At 41.1% G+C, this 18,435-nt stretch overlaps 1 protein-coding gene across 1 annotated transcript; it reads right to left on the bottom strand.

Moving 5' to 3' along the window:
- Positions 1–10,627: 10,627 nt before the first annotated feature.
- LOC149773034 (uncharacterized) lies at positions 10,628–11,377 on the bottom strand. Its single transcript, XM_089946826.1, has one exon. It carries the CDS (start codon positions 11,375–11,377, stop codon positions 10,628–10,630), a length of 750 nt encoding a protein of 249 aa, XP_089802952.1.
- Between the last annotated feature and the right edge of the window lie 7,058 nt (positions 11,378–18,435).

The raw sequence follows: 18,435 nt of genomic DNA, 5'->3' as shown, positions 1-18,435 counted from the left end.
AGCTTTTTTAATAGGTACGACTTCGACGAGGCATACACCTGGCACCCATAATCCAACTTAGATCTCATTAATGATCTGTATAGGATTAAGAGGGTATCCTGGCCCGCTCCCCAGTTTAATCCTTTAATGTTTTTGAGGAGGTTCAAGTCCAGGCTACATCTTCAAATAAGCTCCTGGATATGATATTTCCAGATGAGATGCTCATCAAAGTACATACCTAGGAATTTGGTGACTTTTTCAAATTTAATTTGTGTATCTTGAATGTATAGGATTGGGTACTCTATTTTGGTTTTGGTTCTAGGTGTAAATAGAATTCCTACTGTTTTTTCTTGTGAGATTTTGAAACCCCATTTATCAGCCCACTTTCCAATCTGTTTTAAGCTCGATTGGATTTCGCTAATAATTTTGTTGCTGGCAGGGTTTCCTGCCCTCCATATACTGCTGTCATCTGAAAATTGGGATAAATTTATTTTATCGAGGTCGACAGCATGCTCCAGATCATTAATCATAACGTTGAAGAGGGTAGGGCTTAGGAAACTGCCTTGTGGAGTGCCATTTTCTAATACGTGGCTGTCCAAATATTGGTCCCCTAATCTAGTCCTAATTTCTCGACCAGTGAGGGAGGTTGATATCACTGGTCAACAGTGAAATCATTACTGACTTGAAAAGGCCCTAATCTGTAGTATTTTGGTGTGCCGAACACGAATATAACCGTGAAAAATTTGTATTGGCTCTCGTTTTGAAGATATTCATATACCTCATTTTCTATGTTTCACTGTGTAAATTTCTCCAGTAGGACTGCAGCAACATCCGGAATAATGATGTAACATTGCATAATACCATCATGCTCACATCATCCACAGTTGATTGCATCATTTTCTGATGCAATGCAATACTAATGCCATGCGGCTGCTGAAGTAAGTTGACGTCAGCAGTGTACTATACATGTGTAGGCCTATTATACTAATGCCAGGCGGCTGCTGAAGCTGACGTAAGCAGTGTACTATATAAAGCCCAATCAGATAGGTTCAGCATTTAAAATATTTTAGACGTTGTGCGAGACAGTTCAAGCTACTGTTACATAAAACTTATTATTTTATCCATTTACGTACAATAAAGAACAGTAATGCCTCGAAAGTGTGTTAATACCGCGGACAATTTTTGCTATATTTGTGGGGAAGTGACATTTGCCAACCAGAAGAAAAGTATCAATTCTCAAGTGAAGAAGGCATATCATCTTTACTTCGGATGCAAGGTTGGTGACCAAGACAAGCCTTGGGCTCCGCATATATGCTGTGCTACATGTACAACACAGCTTTCACAGTGGTTGAATTGCAAAAGGTCATCAATGCCGTTTGCAGTCCCAATGGTGTGGAGAGAGCCAAGCAACCACCTAAATGACTGTTACTTCTGCTTGGTTCCTCCTCTTTCCGGCGGAATAACGAAGCGAAAGAAGTCGAGAATAGTCTACCCAAACATTCCGTCTGCATTGAGACCAGTTCCACATGGTGAGGGACTTCCTATTCCAGAACCTCCAGCAGAATATTCTCTTGATTCATCTGACGAAGACAAAGGTGAGTCGACCTGTTCTTCTCCTGGTCCATCAGCATGCAGTGATCCAGATTTTCACTGTGGTGCATCATCAACCCCACACAGAATAACACAGGAAGAACTAAATGACCTGATTCGTGATTTGGACTTATCAAAGAACAAGGCAGAATTGCTAGGATCAAGACTCCAACAATGGAATCTTCTAGAAGAAGATGTCACAATTACTGCATATCGAAAGCGCCACCAGCAATTGGAGCCTTTCTTCAGAAAGGAAAGTAATCTGATATTCTGTTCCGATATTGAGGGCCTCATGAATGCTTTAAAAATCACTCATGACCCACAAGAATGGAGACTATTTGTGGACTCTTCGAAACTGAGTCTCAAGGCTGTGCTTTTGCACAATGGAAACATTCTTCCATCTATTCCAGTAGCGTATGCTGTCCACATGAAAGAGACATACGATAACTTAAGGCAGCTACTGAATTCCATTGAGTATAACAAGTACAGCTGGCACCTATGTGGTGATTTGAAGGTAGTTGCCCTTTTAATGGGACTGCAGCAAGGATATACAAAATACATGTGTTTCTTATGCGAGTGGGATAGCCGAGCAAGGGAAATGCACTACATGAGGAAGGAATGGACACACAGGCAGAATGTAGCCATTGGAGAGAAGAATATCCAACACCCAGCTCTGGTTGAGGCTCAGAAAATCTTGCTACCACCCCTTCACATCAAACTAGGTTTGATGAAGAACTTCGTGAAAGCCATTGACCGGACTTTGCCAGCATTCCGATACCTGCATGAAAAATTCCCTCGACTCAGCGAAGCAAAGATTAAAGAGGGAGTTTTTGTGGGTCCTCAGATTCGAGAGCTTTTCAAAGATGACCGGTTCAACAACTTGCTGGAAGGTGACGCGAAACAAGCATGGAATGCTTTTCGCCTAGTTTCTACAAACTTCCTCGGAAATGTTAGGGCAGAAAACTATAAGGAACTAGTAGAAGACATGTTGATGAAGTATAAGAAACTTGGCTGCAATATGTCTCTAAAGATTCACTTCCTTCATTCCCATTTGGATTTCTTTCCTAGCAACTGTGGTATTGTTAGTGATGAACACGGCGAACGTTTTCATCAAGATATCGCAACAATGGAACAAAGATACCAGGGAAAATGGTCCACTACAATGCTGGCTGACTACTGCTGGACACTCCTCAGAGATGCTCCCGAACAGCTGTACAAGAGACAGGCGAAGAAATCTAAGATGTAGTCAATGACTTGATTTTTTATAGGTAGGCTATTACAGTTGACCTTTTACTATTGGAATGCATTTCGTTATGTAAACATTAATTTCTTGCAGATTACAAAAAAACTAGAGCCAATTTTGCAATTTGACTGTCATATTCGTGTTCAGCACATAAAAATTGATAAGAATTGACTAATTTTATTTCAGTAACATGACTTTTGTAAAAATTTGTTGTCCAGTGTATCCACTGGTGCATACGGCCATTGATAGCCAGACTGATGACCACCATGATTTATATACTTCAAGCACGGACATGAAGGAAAACACTCATTACAATAACTTCACATATTATATACTATCCATACATGCGAGGGAGAAAAAACAAACCCCAAAATCTATTATCCATACATGGAAAGAATACCCACCCCACAATATCTACTATCCACACATGGGGAAAAGAAAAACCTATTATATACTATCCACAAATCCCAAAATCTACTGTCCACACACGGGAAGAAGAAAAAACTATTATATACTATCCACAAACCCCAAAATCTACTGTCCACACACGGGAAGAAGAAAAAACTATTATATACTATCCACAAACCCCAAAATCTACTATCACACATGGGAAGGAGAAAAAGCAACAAAATCTACTATCCACACATGGGAAGAAGCAAAAAAAAAACCCACTATATTTACTATCCACACAATGTACGTGAACGCATATAAACACACACTTTACTATCCCCACAGAAGGGAAGGAAAAAAAAAACACTACTATCAAACAAACATACGCTAATCCATACAAACACAGTATCTACCTTCCACACAAACTGAAGCTCACTCATACAAACACACACACACACACATACACATACTAGGAAAGGAGTGAGTGTTTATAGTTAAACTACTCCATACTCATACAAACTGGCAACTTGAATCATAAGTCTCTTTCATAGAGATTTGTTTAGCCCTGAAAAGGGCTGGGTGTTTTTTTTATAACTTCAGATGCACCAGCTTAATGCTGGCACATCCCAGGCCAGGCACCACAAACACATCGTTTTCCCAATTCACAGTTGTTCTTGGGAGCGCAGACGGGGCTTGATTCCATTCCTCTGTTTGAGGGACAGTGACAACTTGTTCCCTTCTATGCCACACTCATGGATGATGTGGTCTCCTTAATTGTGGGGGACAATGCTGTCTTTCCAATTCCTCCTCCCAGTTTTCCATCTGGGGGATCACGGGTCTTTGTGCTGGTGGTAGTGGTTGTGGCAGTTGCTGTAGCTGACATGGTTGTGGTGGTGCTGCTATTGCCTGTGAAGGTGTACTGTCCATTGGCTTGACCTCACACAGGGGTCTATGTATGAGGTGAGGCAGGATCGTTCCAAGAGTTTTGTGACTCTGTTCATCTTGAATGTTGACGAGTCAACGATAAGTAGCCAGACTGACTTGACTTGACTATTTGAATTAAGGTGACTTTTGCACTAATGTGCATGTATCACGAGTTATGCCAGCACGGCTGGCTGTTTCATTAATCCTGGGGGAAGGAATTAGTGCCTCATCCACGAGGCATGTATGTGTTCACAGAACACTGTTTAATTGGGTCATCAGGTCGTAGGACTAATAAGTCCCTAACGACCTAAATGAAGGGCCTTCATGAGTGGGAATGAACTCAACACGCACTCATGTTCAACGACGAATTTCAGTCCGCCAGAATTGAGCAAGGGTGTGAACCAAAGTAGTATGTGACGCCAGTAGCGGTTGATCACCAATATGACGTCACATCAGGACACCAAGCTTTGGACGGGTGGAAATTGTTCCACATCTCCGTCCATGTACGAATCTCCGAGAGAGGCAGGAGAGACAAGGAACTCGGCAAGCCAGCCATGGATGTTGTGTACTCCAGAAAAGCCAGCCCATACTTATTTCAAATCGAGTCCAGTTGTTACTAATGGACGATAAAGAATTCCAATAATGTGTAAGCCACCTGTGCAATTAGATCAAATCCAACAAGTCTAAAAATATTCCTACGTCTTAACAAATCTATATAATTCTAGTTCATAGTGTACATAATAAATGCCCTAATTTGTCCAATTTAACTAATACGTCTAAGCGACATATGAAAAGTTTGGTCACTATTAGGTCGTAAAGGTTTTAAGTTTTAATGTGGCGGTCCAAAAAATCGAGTTTCTGTAGATAATAGTTTTATCACAATGGGATACCAAGCCAAAATGGTTCCCTTAAAATCAGATGCAATTTGTGAGCCCTGAGAAGGGCTATTTATGTCAGCAGGCTGAAGGTCTCCCTGCGGTTCTCGTAATCCCAGGTATCTGCCGCAGTGCATCTTTCATCGTATGTTTCTGTGGGAAATGCCTCGTACCCATGGGTGATTGACAATGCATTGGCAAATTCCACAAGGGTAGTAAGTGGGCAGTCCTCATAGGCTTTGGATAGAGCGATAGTAAACATTGAGCAAATAGCCATTGTTGAGTGTTGGGTCTCTTCTTTGGTTGAAGTGATCTCCATGCCATATACTTAATAGAGCTGATAAGGTTTTTGACATTTTTGGCGTCGGTTAGCGTATCTTGACAACCCAACATCGTAGCACATTGCTCAACCGTAACTTCTTCTCTGTCCCCATCCTCCCCTCCTTCCGCAACTACCATAGGCTCTTCTGTGTGCTTTTCTTCTTCCGTCTGTGGCAGTTTCTCAGTCATAGTGGTAGCTTCCTTAACGTTGATGACCATCAACATTTCTGCATCCTTCAGTTTTTTCTTCCCCTGCTGACTACTGGTCTGGGTAGACGTTGTTGTTCTACTCAACATTTGGGGGGTCTGTATCTGGTCTGGGTTTCTCGGTATACTGCTGGAATGACTAGCGGGCGTATCAGAGTGGTTTGCCGTCCTCGCTTGAGCAGCTTTCCTCCTCTCCCTACGTCTCCTGATACTATTATTCCGAACTAAACCATAGTCTCACAGTTTCTCAATATTCAAGTCCTCTTCCTCCATACTGTTATCCCAGGTTAAAAGTAGAATGGTTCTTTTTGCTCCAGATCTCAAACTCAAGTTGGTGGCTTGTTTTTTCCCAAGAGCCTTAATGGCCCTTAGTGCTGGTGCAGGAATAACTGAAATAGCGGGCAGCCATCTTGGCGCCACGTCTTGTATTGCAATGTTGAGTTCCATCAAGACATACACTGTTTGCTTGATTCTACGTGACTTAGCCAGACTGTCAGTCAGTCAGTTTAATTAAAGTCGTTTGCGCCCATATGGGCATTTACGACTAGTTAGTGACCCGTTTGAGGCTATTTGATGTTTTCGAGGGGGAAGGAATAGTGCCACTTCCCCAAACGCATTAATGCACTTATAAAGTGCTATTTGATTAGTCCGATTTCGAGACATTGATGTCTCATGGGACTCATGGTGAGTGGGAATAGCCCGAACGCACTCACTTATATGGTACATGTCTGGCAGTGGCAAAGGTATGTCGGACCGAGTGGAAGGGATGCGCACTACATCCAGGATCGTTTTTTTCTTTTTTTCTTTTTCTTTTGTTTTATTTTTGGTCTCCAATTTCCGAATAGTAAATGGGGTCGTTTTGCCGTATTTGTAATTTGGAAAATCATTATTTGTGCTGTATGTAGGATAGAATAGAGATGACATGATGAATATCCTAGTCTAGTTAAGGGAGATTTATTTAGTCAGATAATATTTAGGGCTACTGCTCTAATAATAAGTGTATCCACGTTGTGGGGAGGGGGGCCTGATGACTGGGTTTTAGCCACCTTATAGTTCTAAATTTTTAGGACATATTTCCTTAATATGCAAATTTGGTGCCACATTGTGTAGCTGGTCCTGATGGCTTTGGGTTATTAGCCACCTTATAGGACACACGGTACTAATGGTATGGAAAAATGGGAACCAGCCTGGAAATGGGTGAACATAAAATAGAGTGTATACCGGTTAGGCTGACCAGGATTGGTTAATAAAGTAAGTTATGTTGTAGGAAAAAGAATCTTTTGAGAGCTTATCCTAGTTGTAAGTGAAAAACTAGAGACATTGTTTTATTGATGGAATTTCAGTCCTTTAACAGTCTTGAGTTTGGAACACTCATTACTAAAATTAGCACCTGACTCTTTGGTGCGGAATTGAAAGCACATGTTTCAAACACATGCAGGTCCAGAAAATGCCGCAGCTTATATCCTTTCCTCTACTCAGAAGCTGACATCCAGGTTTCATCTATACTGATAAATATAGGTTTGATCATGAGCACTCAAAAATTTAAAGTTATTGAATTTTTAATATCATGGTGTTTGCATAAGTTTACTATGGGAACTGAAATAGTAGCATGAGTCCTAAATGTCTAATTTTAGGTTCTTACTTTGATTTCTAAAACGTTTATGTCAGTTCATTGCCGCATATTGCAGCGGGCCCTGATGGCTGGGATTTAAGCCACCTTATAATATGTAGGTTTATTGGCCAGTTTTAATTTGTATATTTTGAGACGATTCATCATGCCTTAAGTTGTAGGATAGAGCAGATAGATGTTGTTAGTATGAGTACTGATAGTTAATTAATTACCAATCACCTATTGCATTGCTTAACTGATTATATATCCGGACGACCCAGGGCGCTGCAGTGGGTGATATGTGCAGGTGCAGTATCAGCCCGCATTTCGTAGAACACACCCCTACTTGGGCGGTAAACCGTATGCTACCCCAGCCCCTAATGTCTCGCTCCAAGAGGGATGTCCGGTGATGTGGCAAACAGATATTGTATAGATGGGTACTGGGCTATGTCCTACTTCTGAATCTGTCACTAAACTGCATTGCCTGTATAATCACCCAGAATGCCGTAGTGGGTGATGGGTGCAGCTGCAGCATCAGCCCGCATTTTGCGGTACACGCCCCTACTTGGGCGATAAACCGTATACGACCTCCGCATCCACAATGCTTGAAACTAGCGGATGGGTGATTGGGTTGAGTAAGTGTCAAATTGTAAGAATATATAGGATCTATGAGATGTCAAGCCGGTCAGAGTATAATAGGTAAGGTTATATCTTGTCAATCTTCCTGAGGAATATCAACATGGCATCATTTGTTTGATTGGGGTATTAGTTTGATAAAGTAGTTCGGGGTAGTTATACGATGAGCCAATTTTCTTTAAAGTGTTGGTTAATTTTTTCCTTTGTTCTTCATATCTCGGGCATATGTTGAAAACATGCTGGAGATCTTCATCATCAACGCAGTTGGGGCATTTTGCTCCATTTCCACCATTAGCCAGGACATGTTTCCCCATACTACTTGCAAGTAGGGTGTATCCTGTATTAAATAGGTTAATGATCCGTTGATGGTGTTTGGTGTTTGTTTTTGTTGCTTTGGTTTTGCGACTCAGTTTTTTGTATCGAGTACAGCGTGCGTACTTTGGGGCATGTATCCCAATTGGGTTTGCCATTTAGAGGCGATTTTTTGGATATCACGTGTATAATTTTGGAACGCTGTACTTGATTTGGGCCAGTTCTGGTTCGTTGAGTTTGTTCTTTGCTGCTAGGTCGGCCTTGTCCTTACCTGGGATGTTTATATGCTACGGAACCAACACGAATTTTACAATTTGGTCTTGTTTTTCCATGTTGTTAAGTAGCAAGTTAGCTTCTTTTAGGAGGTTTTCACTCTCCTTTGAGTTGCCTGTTTCAAAAATTTTTAGCACACTCAGTGAGTTGCTTATTATTAATGTTTTCTGGAATTTCTGTTGGTATGCTGTCCTCACTGCTTCAAATATGGTCCAGAATTCTGCTGTGTATATTGAACAATTATCCGGGAGTCTGCTTCCTATTTCCTTATTCAGTTCCTGGATAGTGAGTGCTGCAGCACTTCTGTTCAGTTTGTTTGATTTTGACCCATCTGTGTATATTTTGACGAAATCCTTATAAGAATTGTCTAATCTAATCAGGATCTTTGTTCTTATTTCTAATGGTTGTACTTCTTTGAATTGCATTGATTCTGCATGAAGGCAATCGAGTTGTAGTTCTTTACATAATGAGTGGATCTTTTTCCCAGATGGTGGGAGGGGAACAAGTCTCCGGCTAAATGGGATGTTGCATTTGTTAATGATGTTCCTTGTGGGATGACTGGGCTTGTGTATGGAAATTCTTGCTGCATATCTTAATGTTAATTCTTCTCCTCTTAATGTTAAAGATGTTTCGCCTGTTAGGATCTGTAGTTCGTCTTTAGAGGTATTTTGGCGTGTGCCTGTATATATGCGTAGAGCTTTTGCTTGGATTATGTCAAGGCATTTGAGAATCGATGGTTTGGCAGATGCGTAGATCTGACATCCATAATCCAGTTTGGATCTTATTGAGGCCCTGTAGAGTGTTACTAAGGTGTCTTGGTCTGCACCCCATTGTAAAACTTTGATGTTTTTCAGGAGATTGAGGTCTCCATTACATTTTGATACTAATTCGGTGATGTGATGATTCCATGAGAGGTGCTGGTCGTAATACATACCAAAAACTTTTGCGACTTTTTCAGATTTAATTAGTTCGCCTTGAATGTATAGGGTTGGGGGTTCTATAATGTACTCTTTATGGCGGGAGAATAGTACTCCAGTTGTTTTCGTTTTGATAGTTTGAACCCCCATTTGTCAGCCCATTTGTCGATGTTAGTTAAATTGGCTTGCAGTTCAATAATTAGCTGTTGGCTGCGTGGGTTGCCCGCTTTCCATATGCCACTGTCGTCAGTAAGTTGTGATGAATCAATTTTACTGAGGTCAACAGAGCGTTCTATGTCGTTTATCATGATGTTAAATAGGGTCGGGCTTAGGAAACTTCCTTGTGGGGTGCCGTTCTCGAGCACACATTCCTCTGAATATTGTGCACCTATTCTGGCTCTGATGTGTCTGTCTCTTAAGAAGTTTTTGATCCATTTGTGCATGTTGCCGTTGATTCCATAGTGGTTCAGTTTGGCGCTGAGACCATCAGTCCCAACTGGATCGAAGACTTTCTCAAGGTCTAAGAAGATAGCTATGAGGTGTTGATCGCATTTTCGTTTAGCATTGAAAGCTAGTTTGATGCGAGGCTCAAGCCTTATTAGTTGGTCTAGAGTAGATCTTTTATTGCGGAAGCCACTTTGGTTTTGTGAGCGAAGATTGTTGCTTTCAAGGTGATGTTTTAGTCTGTTGTTTATCATTGTCTCCATCACCTTGCACACAGTATCGGTGAGGGAGATTGGTCTGTAGGAGGATATTTCTGTGGGGTCCTTACTGGCTTTTGAGATCGGGATAACTATAGCCTGTTTGCATTTGTGGGGATTTTGTCCCATCTGCCATGATCGATTAATCATATCTAATATGATTTCTTCCATATCGGTTGGTATGTTCTTATATATTTCATATCCTAGATTGTCTTCTCCTGGAGAGGTGGATTTCTTAATTCTAAGGGATGATCTCCATTCGTCTAAGCTAAACGGGTCATTTAGGGGAGACATCCTGGGGTCTAGATCAGTAAAGAGGTATGGATATTTATACTCTATTTTTGCTCTATGTGCTTGGAATTTGGCTGTATTGTTATCATTTTTGCTCATTCCAGCAAAATATTTTGCTAGATGTTCTGCTTTTTCTTTGTTAGTTGCTTTTATTTTGTTCCAAACCCGTTTTGAATTGCATTGCTTAATTTCAAGGGTGGAGCAATATTTTTGCCAAGATGTTTCCTTTGCTCTTTTGATAATATTTTTGGCTTGTTTTTCTTTTGTTTTGTAGTCAGTATAGTCAGTTGATTGTCCTGTGTAGCGAAATTTACTGAGGGCTTTTTCACCTTGATTATATTTTTGCAGTCGTCATTCCATCATGGGATGGGATGTTTTGTATTTGAAGTGATATCAGTTCCAGTAGTGGGAATGCTTTGAGTGACGGCTGCATTTATCGCTTCCAGGATTTTTTGGTTGTATTTGTCGATGTCATCTTTCCGTAGGTTGGCTATAGTTATACCGGTGAGTAAGGAGTTGAATGTATGCCAGTTGGCTTTGTCGAGCCTCCATTTGGATACTTTTGAGGAAGTGGCAACTGGATTGGTAAAGTTTATGTTAATAATTATGGGGAAATGGTCACTGCCCAACATGGAGTCTCTATCTACTTCCCAATTAGTCATAGATGTTAATTTGGGTGTGCAAATTGTTAGGTCGATTGCCGATATTGACCCGTCCTCTGGTGAAATTCTGGTTTTAGTACCGTCATTTAATATGACCAGATTGTTGTTGAGGACCCATTCTTCGATCAATTTGCCTCTCTTGTTTTGGTGCGTTCCTCCCCATCTTTTGCTATGTGCGTTGAAGTCACCACATATCATATATTCACTAGTTCTGCTGATTAATTGGGCATAGTTAAGAGGTGAGACGGCACATGGCTTGGCGGGGTCATAAATATTGAAAATTTCGAATAAAAGTTGCCCACTGTGAATGAGTATCGATTGATACTCAAGGGTTGTGGGATTGTCAGGGTCATTTTTAATTATACAGTGCTGCTGGAATGATGTATTTGAGAGTGTGTCGCTGACAAAGATGGCTAAACCATCTCCCCTTTTCTCATTATCTCTCATAGTGAATTTACTGGTTTAATAACCTGGAATTTTTTGTATATTTTTAGATTTTTGGTTGATGAGGGTTTCTTGGATACCTATCAAATCAGGTTTGAGTTTGGATTGTTGGAGTTTAATCATTATTTCTGGTTGATTGATGTTTAATCCCCGGCTATTCCATTGCCAGATTATTAATTTCCTCTTCCTGGTTTTATCTATTTTTGATATTGCAATTAATTATTTTGGTATATTCTAATGGTCAAATTAGTGTGTGGTTTCGAGGTGTTTTTCCAGTAGATCAGATAGTAATTTAAAGAATGGAATACAAGGTATATGATGGTTTTGAGAGATGTCTGTGATTCCCACCATGAGGTCTTTTAAGTAATGCATAGTGGTGGTATGTGAGAAGACCTCGGATGGGGACGCACTTATGTTGCCTGCACTGCTTACGCCCTTGTTACTTGCATTGCATTGCTATTTAATGGTGTATCTGCATTTTCTTTTTTGGCTTGGTTATAAACATCCCAAATGCAGGTCGATATATCAGTTAGTTGGTTGAATGGTGTTACCATTAACATTGCTTTCTTGTTTTAATTTGTGTTCCAACTGTTTCTTATTATTGTTTGAGGGCAAGGGGGATGGTCCTTTTGTCAGCTGGTTTTTTGGGTTGGGTTGGACTTGGATAGGGGCGGGTTTAGGCTTAGGCTTAAGGATAACAGGTATTTGTGGTGCTGGCTTCCTTTCCTGCATGGTACATTTCAATTGGGTTGTGGCTTTTGCTTTTGATAAGGCAATTTTTGTTCCGTCATAACTTGAATAATTTCTTCTTCTCTCCTGGTGTATGGACAGTCCTTGGAAATGGGATGATGGGGTCCATTGCAATTAGCACACTTCTGGCCTATGAATGTGCATTTGATGCTGTGGCTGCCACCGCAGGTGTCACATCGATTTTTGCTTTTGCAACTGCTGGCATGATGTCCCCATGCCTTGCAATGACTGTAGAAACGAGGCTTGTTGTTGTATTCAAGGAGTGGATAAGAGTAGCCATCAAAGTAAACGAGCAGTGGTGGGATTGAGTAGAATTCCAGTAGAATTATGTTGGTCAGTTGCTCTTGACTTGACTTGAACCTGGAAGCTCTGGGTATGTCGGCTCCTTGGTTTATTAATTATATGGCTAGGTCATTATTGTTTAGGAAGTTGTATTTCGGATGTAATTTAATGACCTTTTTGTAGGTTGCCGTTGATTTTGGCTAATTCATCTGGGTCTTGTTGAGTCTTGGTTGCTTGGGCTGCATCAGGCTTTTGCTCCTTTTCCTTAATCTTGGTTGAGTCCTGTTGGGTTGTGCTCGGGGTGTTTTTTGAGAGATCCTTGTGCCTTGTAACTTTGACTTAGGTTGGTCCAATTTGTTGTATTTCCATGTATTTGGCTACCTGTCTTAGGGTGCTGCACCTAACTATGATGTAGTTAGATCTGTGTCTAATAATTACAAAGGCTCCTGAGTAAGTTTAAGTTGGGATTGATGCTAGGCTGTTGGTACTGATGTTGATGTTTTTGGAACTGCTGCTGGTGATGAATATCGTAAGATCTTTACTATGGTATTGGGTTTTCACCTGTTGTTCTATTGTTATTCGATTGTTCTTTCTCGTTGGTTGTTTGGTCCCTTCTTTCATATTTCTTACTGTCTGTTGTTTGGTAGTCCTGTTTTCCTTGGTTGATTCCTTCGGTTTTTGTTTGCTGTCTTGGAATTTGTTGTTGTATTTTTTCCTTTAGGTATTCCGTTCATCGGAGTCTTCCGCTTTCTTTGGTCTAATATCTCCTCTGGTAGTCTTGCCCTCCTCTTAGCCGGTGATAGCATATGCATAAATTGGCATTCCTGTTCTTCATCTGGTAAATTAAATATGTCAGTATCTAATCTAGTTGTTTCCTTGGAAGGTCCCGGTGATTGACTGGAGTAGATGACTTCTTTTGCCTTGTGGTTGTTTTAGCTCTTTGGTTTTGTGGTGTTTACCTGCCCATTTTGGTTCTTGCTTTGTGCCAATGGTGGGGTTTGAGCCATTTTTTCTGTTGGACATTCTTACCATTGTTGCTGGTGGTCGTGGGTGGTTTTGTGGCATCTCTCACGTTCTTTGTCTGTTGGCCTTGGTGATTAGGAGGGTGGCACTATGTTGGTGAAGGTGGTAACAGGGACAAGCACCTTGGAGGGTAATTAATTGGTGATGGAATGGTAGGTGATGTCGACTGAGGGTTGGATATTAAATAAAGGGTAAGAGTAGGGGTTCAATTGGGTGAGTGCTCTGGTGTTAGTTGAGTGTCTGAAATATCTGGTAAATCTGATAGCCCCGATAAGTCCGGAAGCACCGTGCTCTCTCCCATTGTTTGGCGATCTGGTTATGGTTGCCATGGTAATGTATTCAAAAGCAATTTTGATAGGATTTTTCTTATTAGGAGATAAGTTCAGCACTTCCAAGCTGCTCGGGATTGGTACAGTTGTTGGGGATGTGGTTTTACCAGTGCCACCCGATAAGTTAGTATTGGGCTATATTGAATAGGTGAGGGCATTTGGAATGGTTTGGTAATTAATTCTGATTCCATAATTTTGTTGTTGCCTGTTGTAGTATCTGTATTGGATATTTTGGGATCGTCACCTGGTATATGTGAGATCACGTCCAACGAACGCTGAATGACTAAACATGAGGTGGGGCAAGATGTAAAATGCCCAAAAATACTGTGAAAGTTGAGAGGACTGTCATGCTTGAAATTCTGAATGGACCTGTCACTACCGTCATTTCTTCTTAGGTTTTCTCCTATCTTGCCACAGGTGTTTGGGCCTACTGAGGAATTGCCACTCGAGTTATTAAGTTTGTTAATCATGTTGAGGGGATTGTTGGTTTTCCCGGTTGTATACCTATTGGTGGTCATCCTTACTTGAGATCTAGTGACTCTTGACATTTTGAAAGAGGCCCCAAAAATTAAAAATATATTTGAATTATTTTTTTTGGGGGGGGGTTGAATTCTCTATGTGTAAACTACTACTACTTGATTGGATAGATGTAAATAAAGTTAATTGTTAGGGAAAAGGAGAATTGAGAAATAGAAAGAGTTAAATTTTCAAACAGCACAAACAGACATGTACCTGAAGGTTTAATACCAAATGTATAATTTACCTTTGGATTCCCTCCCTGAATTAATTTGGAAAAATGGTGGTGCTAACCTATTATTGAATTCTGCTAGGCGAGCAGCTAGGCCTCATCTGCTGGTCCAAACTGGTAGGCAGGCTGCTGGGCGTCTTCTGCAGGTCGAAACAGCTTGGCGGGCTGGATAAGCGGGCTGCTGGTCCACGTCTGCAGGTCGATCAGCTTGGTGGGCTGCCGGTCCTCGTCTGTAGGTCGAAACAGCTGGGCGGGCTGGAAAAAACACAGATGTTGTTGTTGTTTTTGTTTTTGTTGGTCGATGGCTGATGGCTAATTTGGCGGTTAATGAGCTTGGTAACACAATTTGTAACTTGTGGATCTGTCACTTCTTAAGAGCAACAAGACCCAATGCGTGTGTACTGCTAGACGTCCAATATCCGAATGTTAGCCAGACTGACGAACGCTTTCACTTAATATTTGTGAAGCGCAGACGTGAAGGAAAACATCCTCTGTTACCAAAACGTACAAGACCCATATTATCACAAAAAACATGGAACTCGCGGACCTAAAATAAACACTCACTTTTTACTTACAAACACTAACTACAATTAAAAATACACAAAGCCTATATTTTTGACAAGCTACGGAAACAAAGTGCTTATATGCACTATTGTATTTATTTTTCGACATAAAAGAAAGAAATGAAGTGTATATTGATACACTTCTAATTTTTTTTAACTTACTAATATACAATTGGCTATTGAATTAAATTGTCTTTTCCAGAGTAATGGGGTAGCCCTGAAAAGGGCTGTCTTTTGTGGACAGGGAGTCTACACGGCAGTCGACAAATCCTATGGTTCCTGCTGTTGCTGCTGCTGCTGCTGTCTATGCTCTCTCTGCTTTTGAAATCTGTACTTCTCCGTCCATTCATCTTTCTCTTTTTTGAGTTCCTCCCTGAAGAGCTCTTCTATCAGGTCTTCGGTCACTTTCAGCATTCTGACATTCTCTGTCTCTTCAGGCTTCGGTATCAGGCTTTGCCTGACACGATGTAAATTCACGTAAGCTTCGTTCAGCCTGGCTAGTCTTGAACACATCTTCATTGGAGGATGGGTCAACAATGGATAGTCAGACTATCTATGTTAAATAAAAGATGTTTGCGCTCTTTCGAGCATGTACCTCTGCTTTATGCCTACACAGTAGGCTATTTAATTGCTCCTAAGGGAAGGAATTGGAACCACTTCCCCTAGGCATTCTGATTAGACTGGAGACTGCCGTAGTTTATATGGTTCAAGCGCGGACGCGATAGAAAACATCCCTACACTGTTTAGAGTCGGAACGCTATGATTGTTGATTTGAGGGAGAGGGATAGAGAGAATTCAAAGAGTATGTATCATGACAAAAATTGAAAACAAACGACAGACGTATTGTTTCAAAACACAACATTTTTATTCAAATAACTAACAACCAACACTTAACATTAAAACAAACCAGCAAACAAACAAATTACTTTTGACAACGTTGTGAAGTGAAGCTAGACTTCCACTGATGGAAGTCATTTTGCCATTGATTTAAACTACGTTTCCTAGCTAAGTACAAAAGATAGCCATGATGGTCACTAAACCATCGATCTATTTTGTTATCGTTTCTAGAAGAGTGACGATCAAAATAAGTCACTAAATGTTCTAAAGAATATCCAAGACTGCGTTAATGAAGAAAATACACACAATATTGTCCACACACCATGGAATCTGTGCCTTGTAATTTCACATTATTGAATCGTGTTGTCTGGGCATTTCTTTTCATAAACTCAATGATGTCGTCTTCCAAAAGCGGTTATCCATACGAATCAAAATACTCCACACAACCAACACGGGGAAAGTAGACGGCTACCCAGTGGGTTCATGGGAAATGACTGTCATCCGTGTTGATGACATAAGCTTGACAGGATTCCAGAAAGCAGTGTACGGACTGTGGTTTAAAAGGTAATAAAGTTCCCAAGTATATCCATTTTTTGTGTTGTTCTGTTGTATTTTTCTTGTTTTTTTTCACAGGTAATGATAACATTTTGCTTGAAAACCTCTGACAAGTATCCGTTTCGTCGCTTCCTCTCCGCACTCTGATGTGATGGATCTTTAGAGCCATCAATAGAGGAGGGGAATGATCACGCAAGTCTTTATACCACAGATGCACCACGGCTTCTTCCGAGATGAGACTCCAAGCTTCGTCCAGATACTCGTTAAATTTTTCTTCTTGACTCAGCATCAGATATTTATCATGTTGAATTTGACTGGGATGATCGTTTTGACACCCATAGCAATCTGTGTTGATCAATTCCGTAATTTTTTCTGCCAGGTGTTTGGCAAAACAGTATACTAAATGTTGTTCTTGTTCTGGTCTTCTGGACTTCATCAATATGTCCTCTTCGTCTTTTGTCGTTTGGTTCTACTTCCACTGTATCCTCCCATTCCATTTCCAAAGATTCTTCAATATCCAAAGAGGGATTACAGGCTTCCATTGCTTCACATAGTCTAGAATGACGTCTCTCAAACTGTTGATTTCTATCGTATTATCAAATGCGGCATGCAGGATGACGTTCATCGTCTCAGGTAGAGCTTTATCAAACTGAAGTTACACACGAATCTGGCCGGATTTTATAGGGTGGAAATGTCCCTCGTCGCTGCCTTGGTCTGGAGTGAAATCAAAAGCCCACAAAGCGTAGCCTCCTGCATAATCTTCGTACGTAATGCCGTGACGTGTTGGTTCCTGACTGCCCGGTGACTTCGTACAGGGATAAGTACGACCTCAAGTAAATCATCTTGACACTAAAGTCAGGTACGAAGGGTCTGGTACACATGGTCTTGTAATCGCGATTGACTTTCATCTTAGACACGTCGCAGTGCTGAAACTCGAAAGGATTTTGATTGGAAGCAACGTTGAAGGCTGCATTGCTCAGATACGAATGATTAATCGCTTGGGTAACTGTCCTTGGAACAGATGATCTTCGACCTTGGATCGGAGTCCAGCGGCAATGGTGAAGGTTTTCACTTCCACGCGTCGTATCGGATACTTTGCGGTCATTCTGCTCAAAGTGTGACTGATGTCGTTTCCCACTTTAGGTAACACTTGGACGCGTCGCACGTAGAGTGTGGCTTCCTCGATGTAGGTTTTGTAATCGGCAACACCAGCCATCAATTGAAAAGCGGTACTGCTGCGATTGAGTCCCATGTCAACATCCACGCCGTTCAGCAAATACTTCTCTTGTAACCACATGTCCAAAAGCAGTCTATCAGTTCTAAACTTCGTCTTCCAGCAATTTGCTTTTGACGTGCGTCGAATCCCTTGTTGGTGCAATCTTTATCTGCCACCTCGTCGAACTTGCCCGCTGTGTCAGGTTTACATGCCATGCAAGCATTCAAATGGGTGTTTTTGGCTTCTTTTCCGTACGTCAAGAGATTTTCCAAGTACGTTCGATAAGGGGAAGTATCCATGCTGATGCTGACAGTTTCTTATTCAAGTACAAATCCACTTTGCTAAATAAGGAATGCGTGAAATTGTTGACGGGAGCTATGCCTCATCGGCATCTAGATCGCTACCATCCGTTTCGTTCACTTTGACTTTCAGGTACAAGTAACTGCTGTAACGATTGATGTAATCTTCGTGCTGTCCTTTGATTTCATACTCGATGGGAGCTAAGGCCGTCAAAGAGGACCATCGGTTTCAAAACGGGGCCACCGAACGAAAGGCCGATTTCAATATATTTCCAAAACCATATCCTTGCTATCGAGCGACTCCTCGGTACACTGGATACAGAACTTACAACTGGGAGGATATCCTTTCCAACGCACTTTGACTTCTTTGACACGGTGTTTTCCCCCTTTTCGGGTTCTTTGTTCGAGAATGATTTCGATGTCGTACACTTCGTCTTCTTTTTTGGTTATGCGTTGTAT

The sequence above is a fragment of the Sinohyriopsis cumingii genome, unplaced genomic scaffold (genome assembly GCF_028554795.1).
Source record: "Sinohyriopsis cumingii isolate HCF-2022 unplaced genomic scaffold, ASM2855479v2 utg000913l, whole genome shotgun sequence".
In the NCBI taxonomy this organism is placed as follows: domain Eukaryota; kingdom Metazoa; phylum Mollusca; class Bivalvia; order Unionida; family Unionidae; genus Sinohyriopsis; species Sinohyriopsis cumingii.
Note: the sequence above shows the minus strand (reverse complement) of the source record. Positions and strands in the feature narration are given on the sequence as shown.

What these genes read in the sequence shown, in the direction of transcription:
- LOC149773034 (XM_089946826.1), bottom strand. Translation starts at nt 11,377, where the DNA reads ATGAGAGATAATGAGAAAAGGGGAGATGGTTTAGCCATCTTTGTCAGC.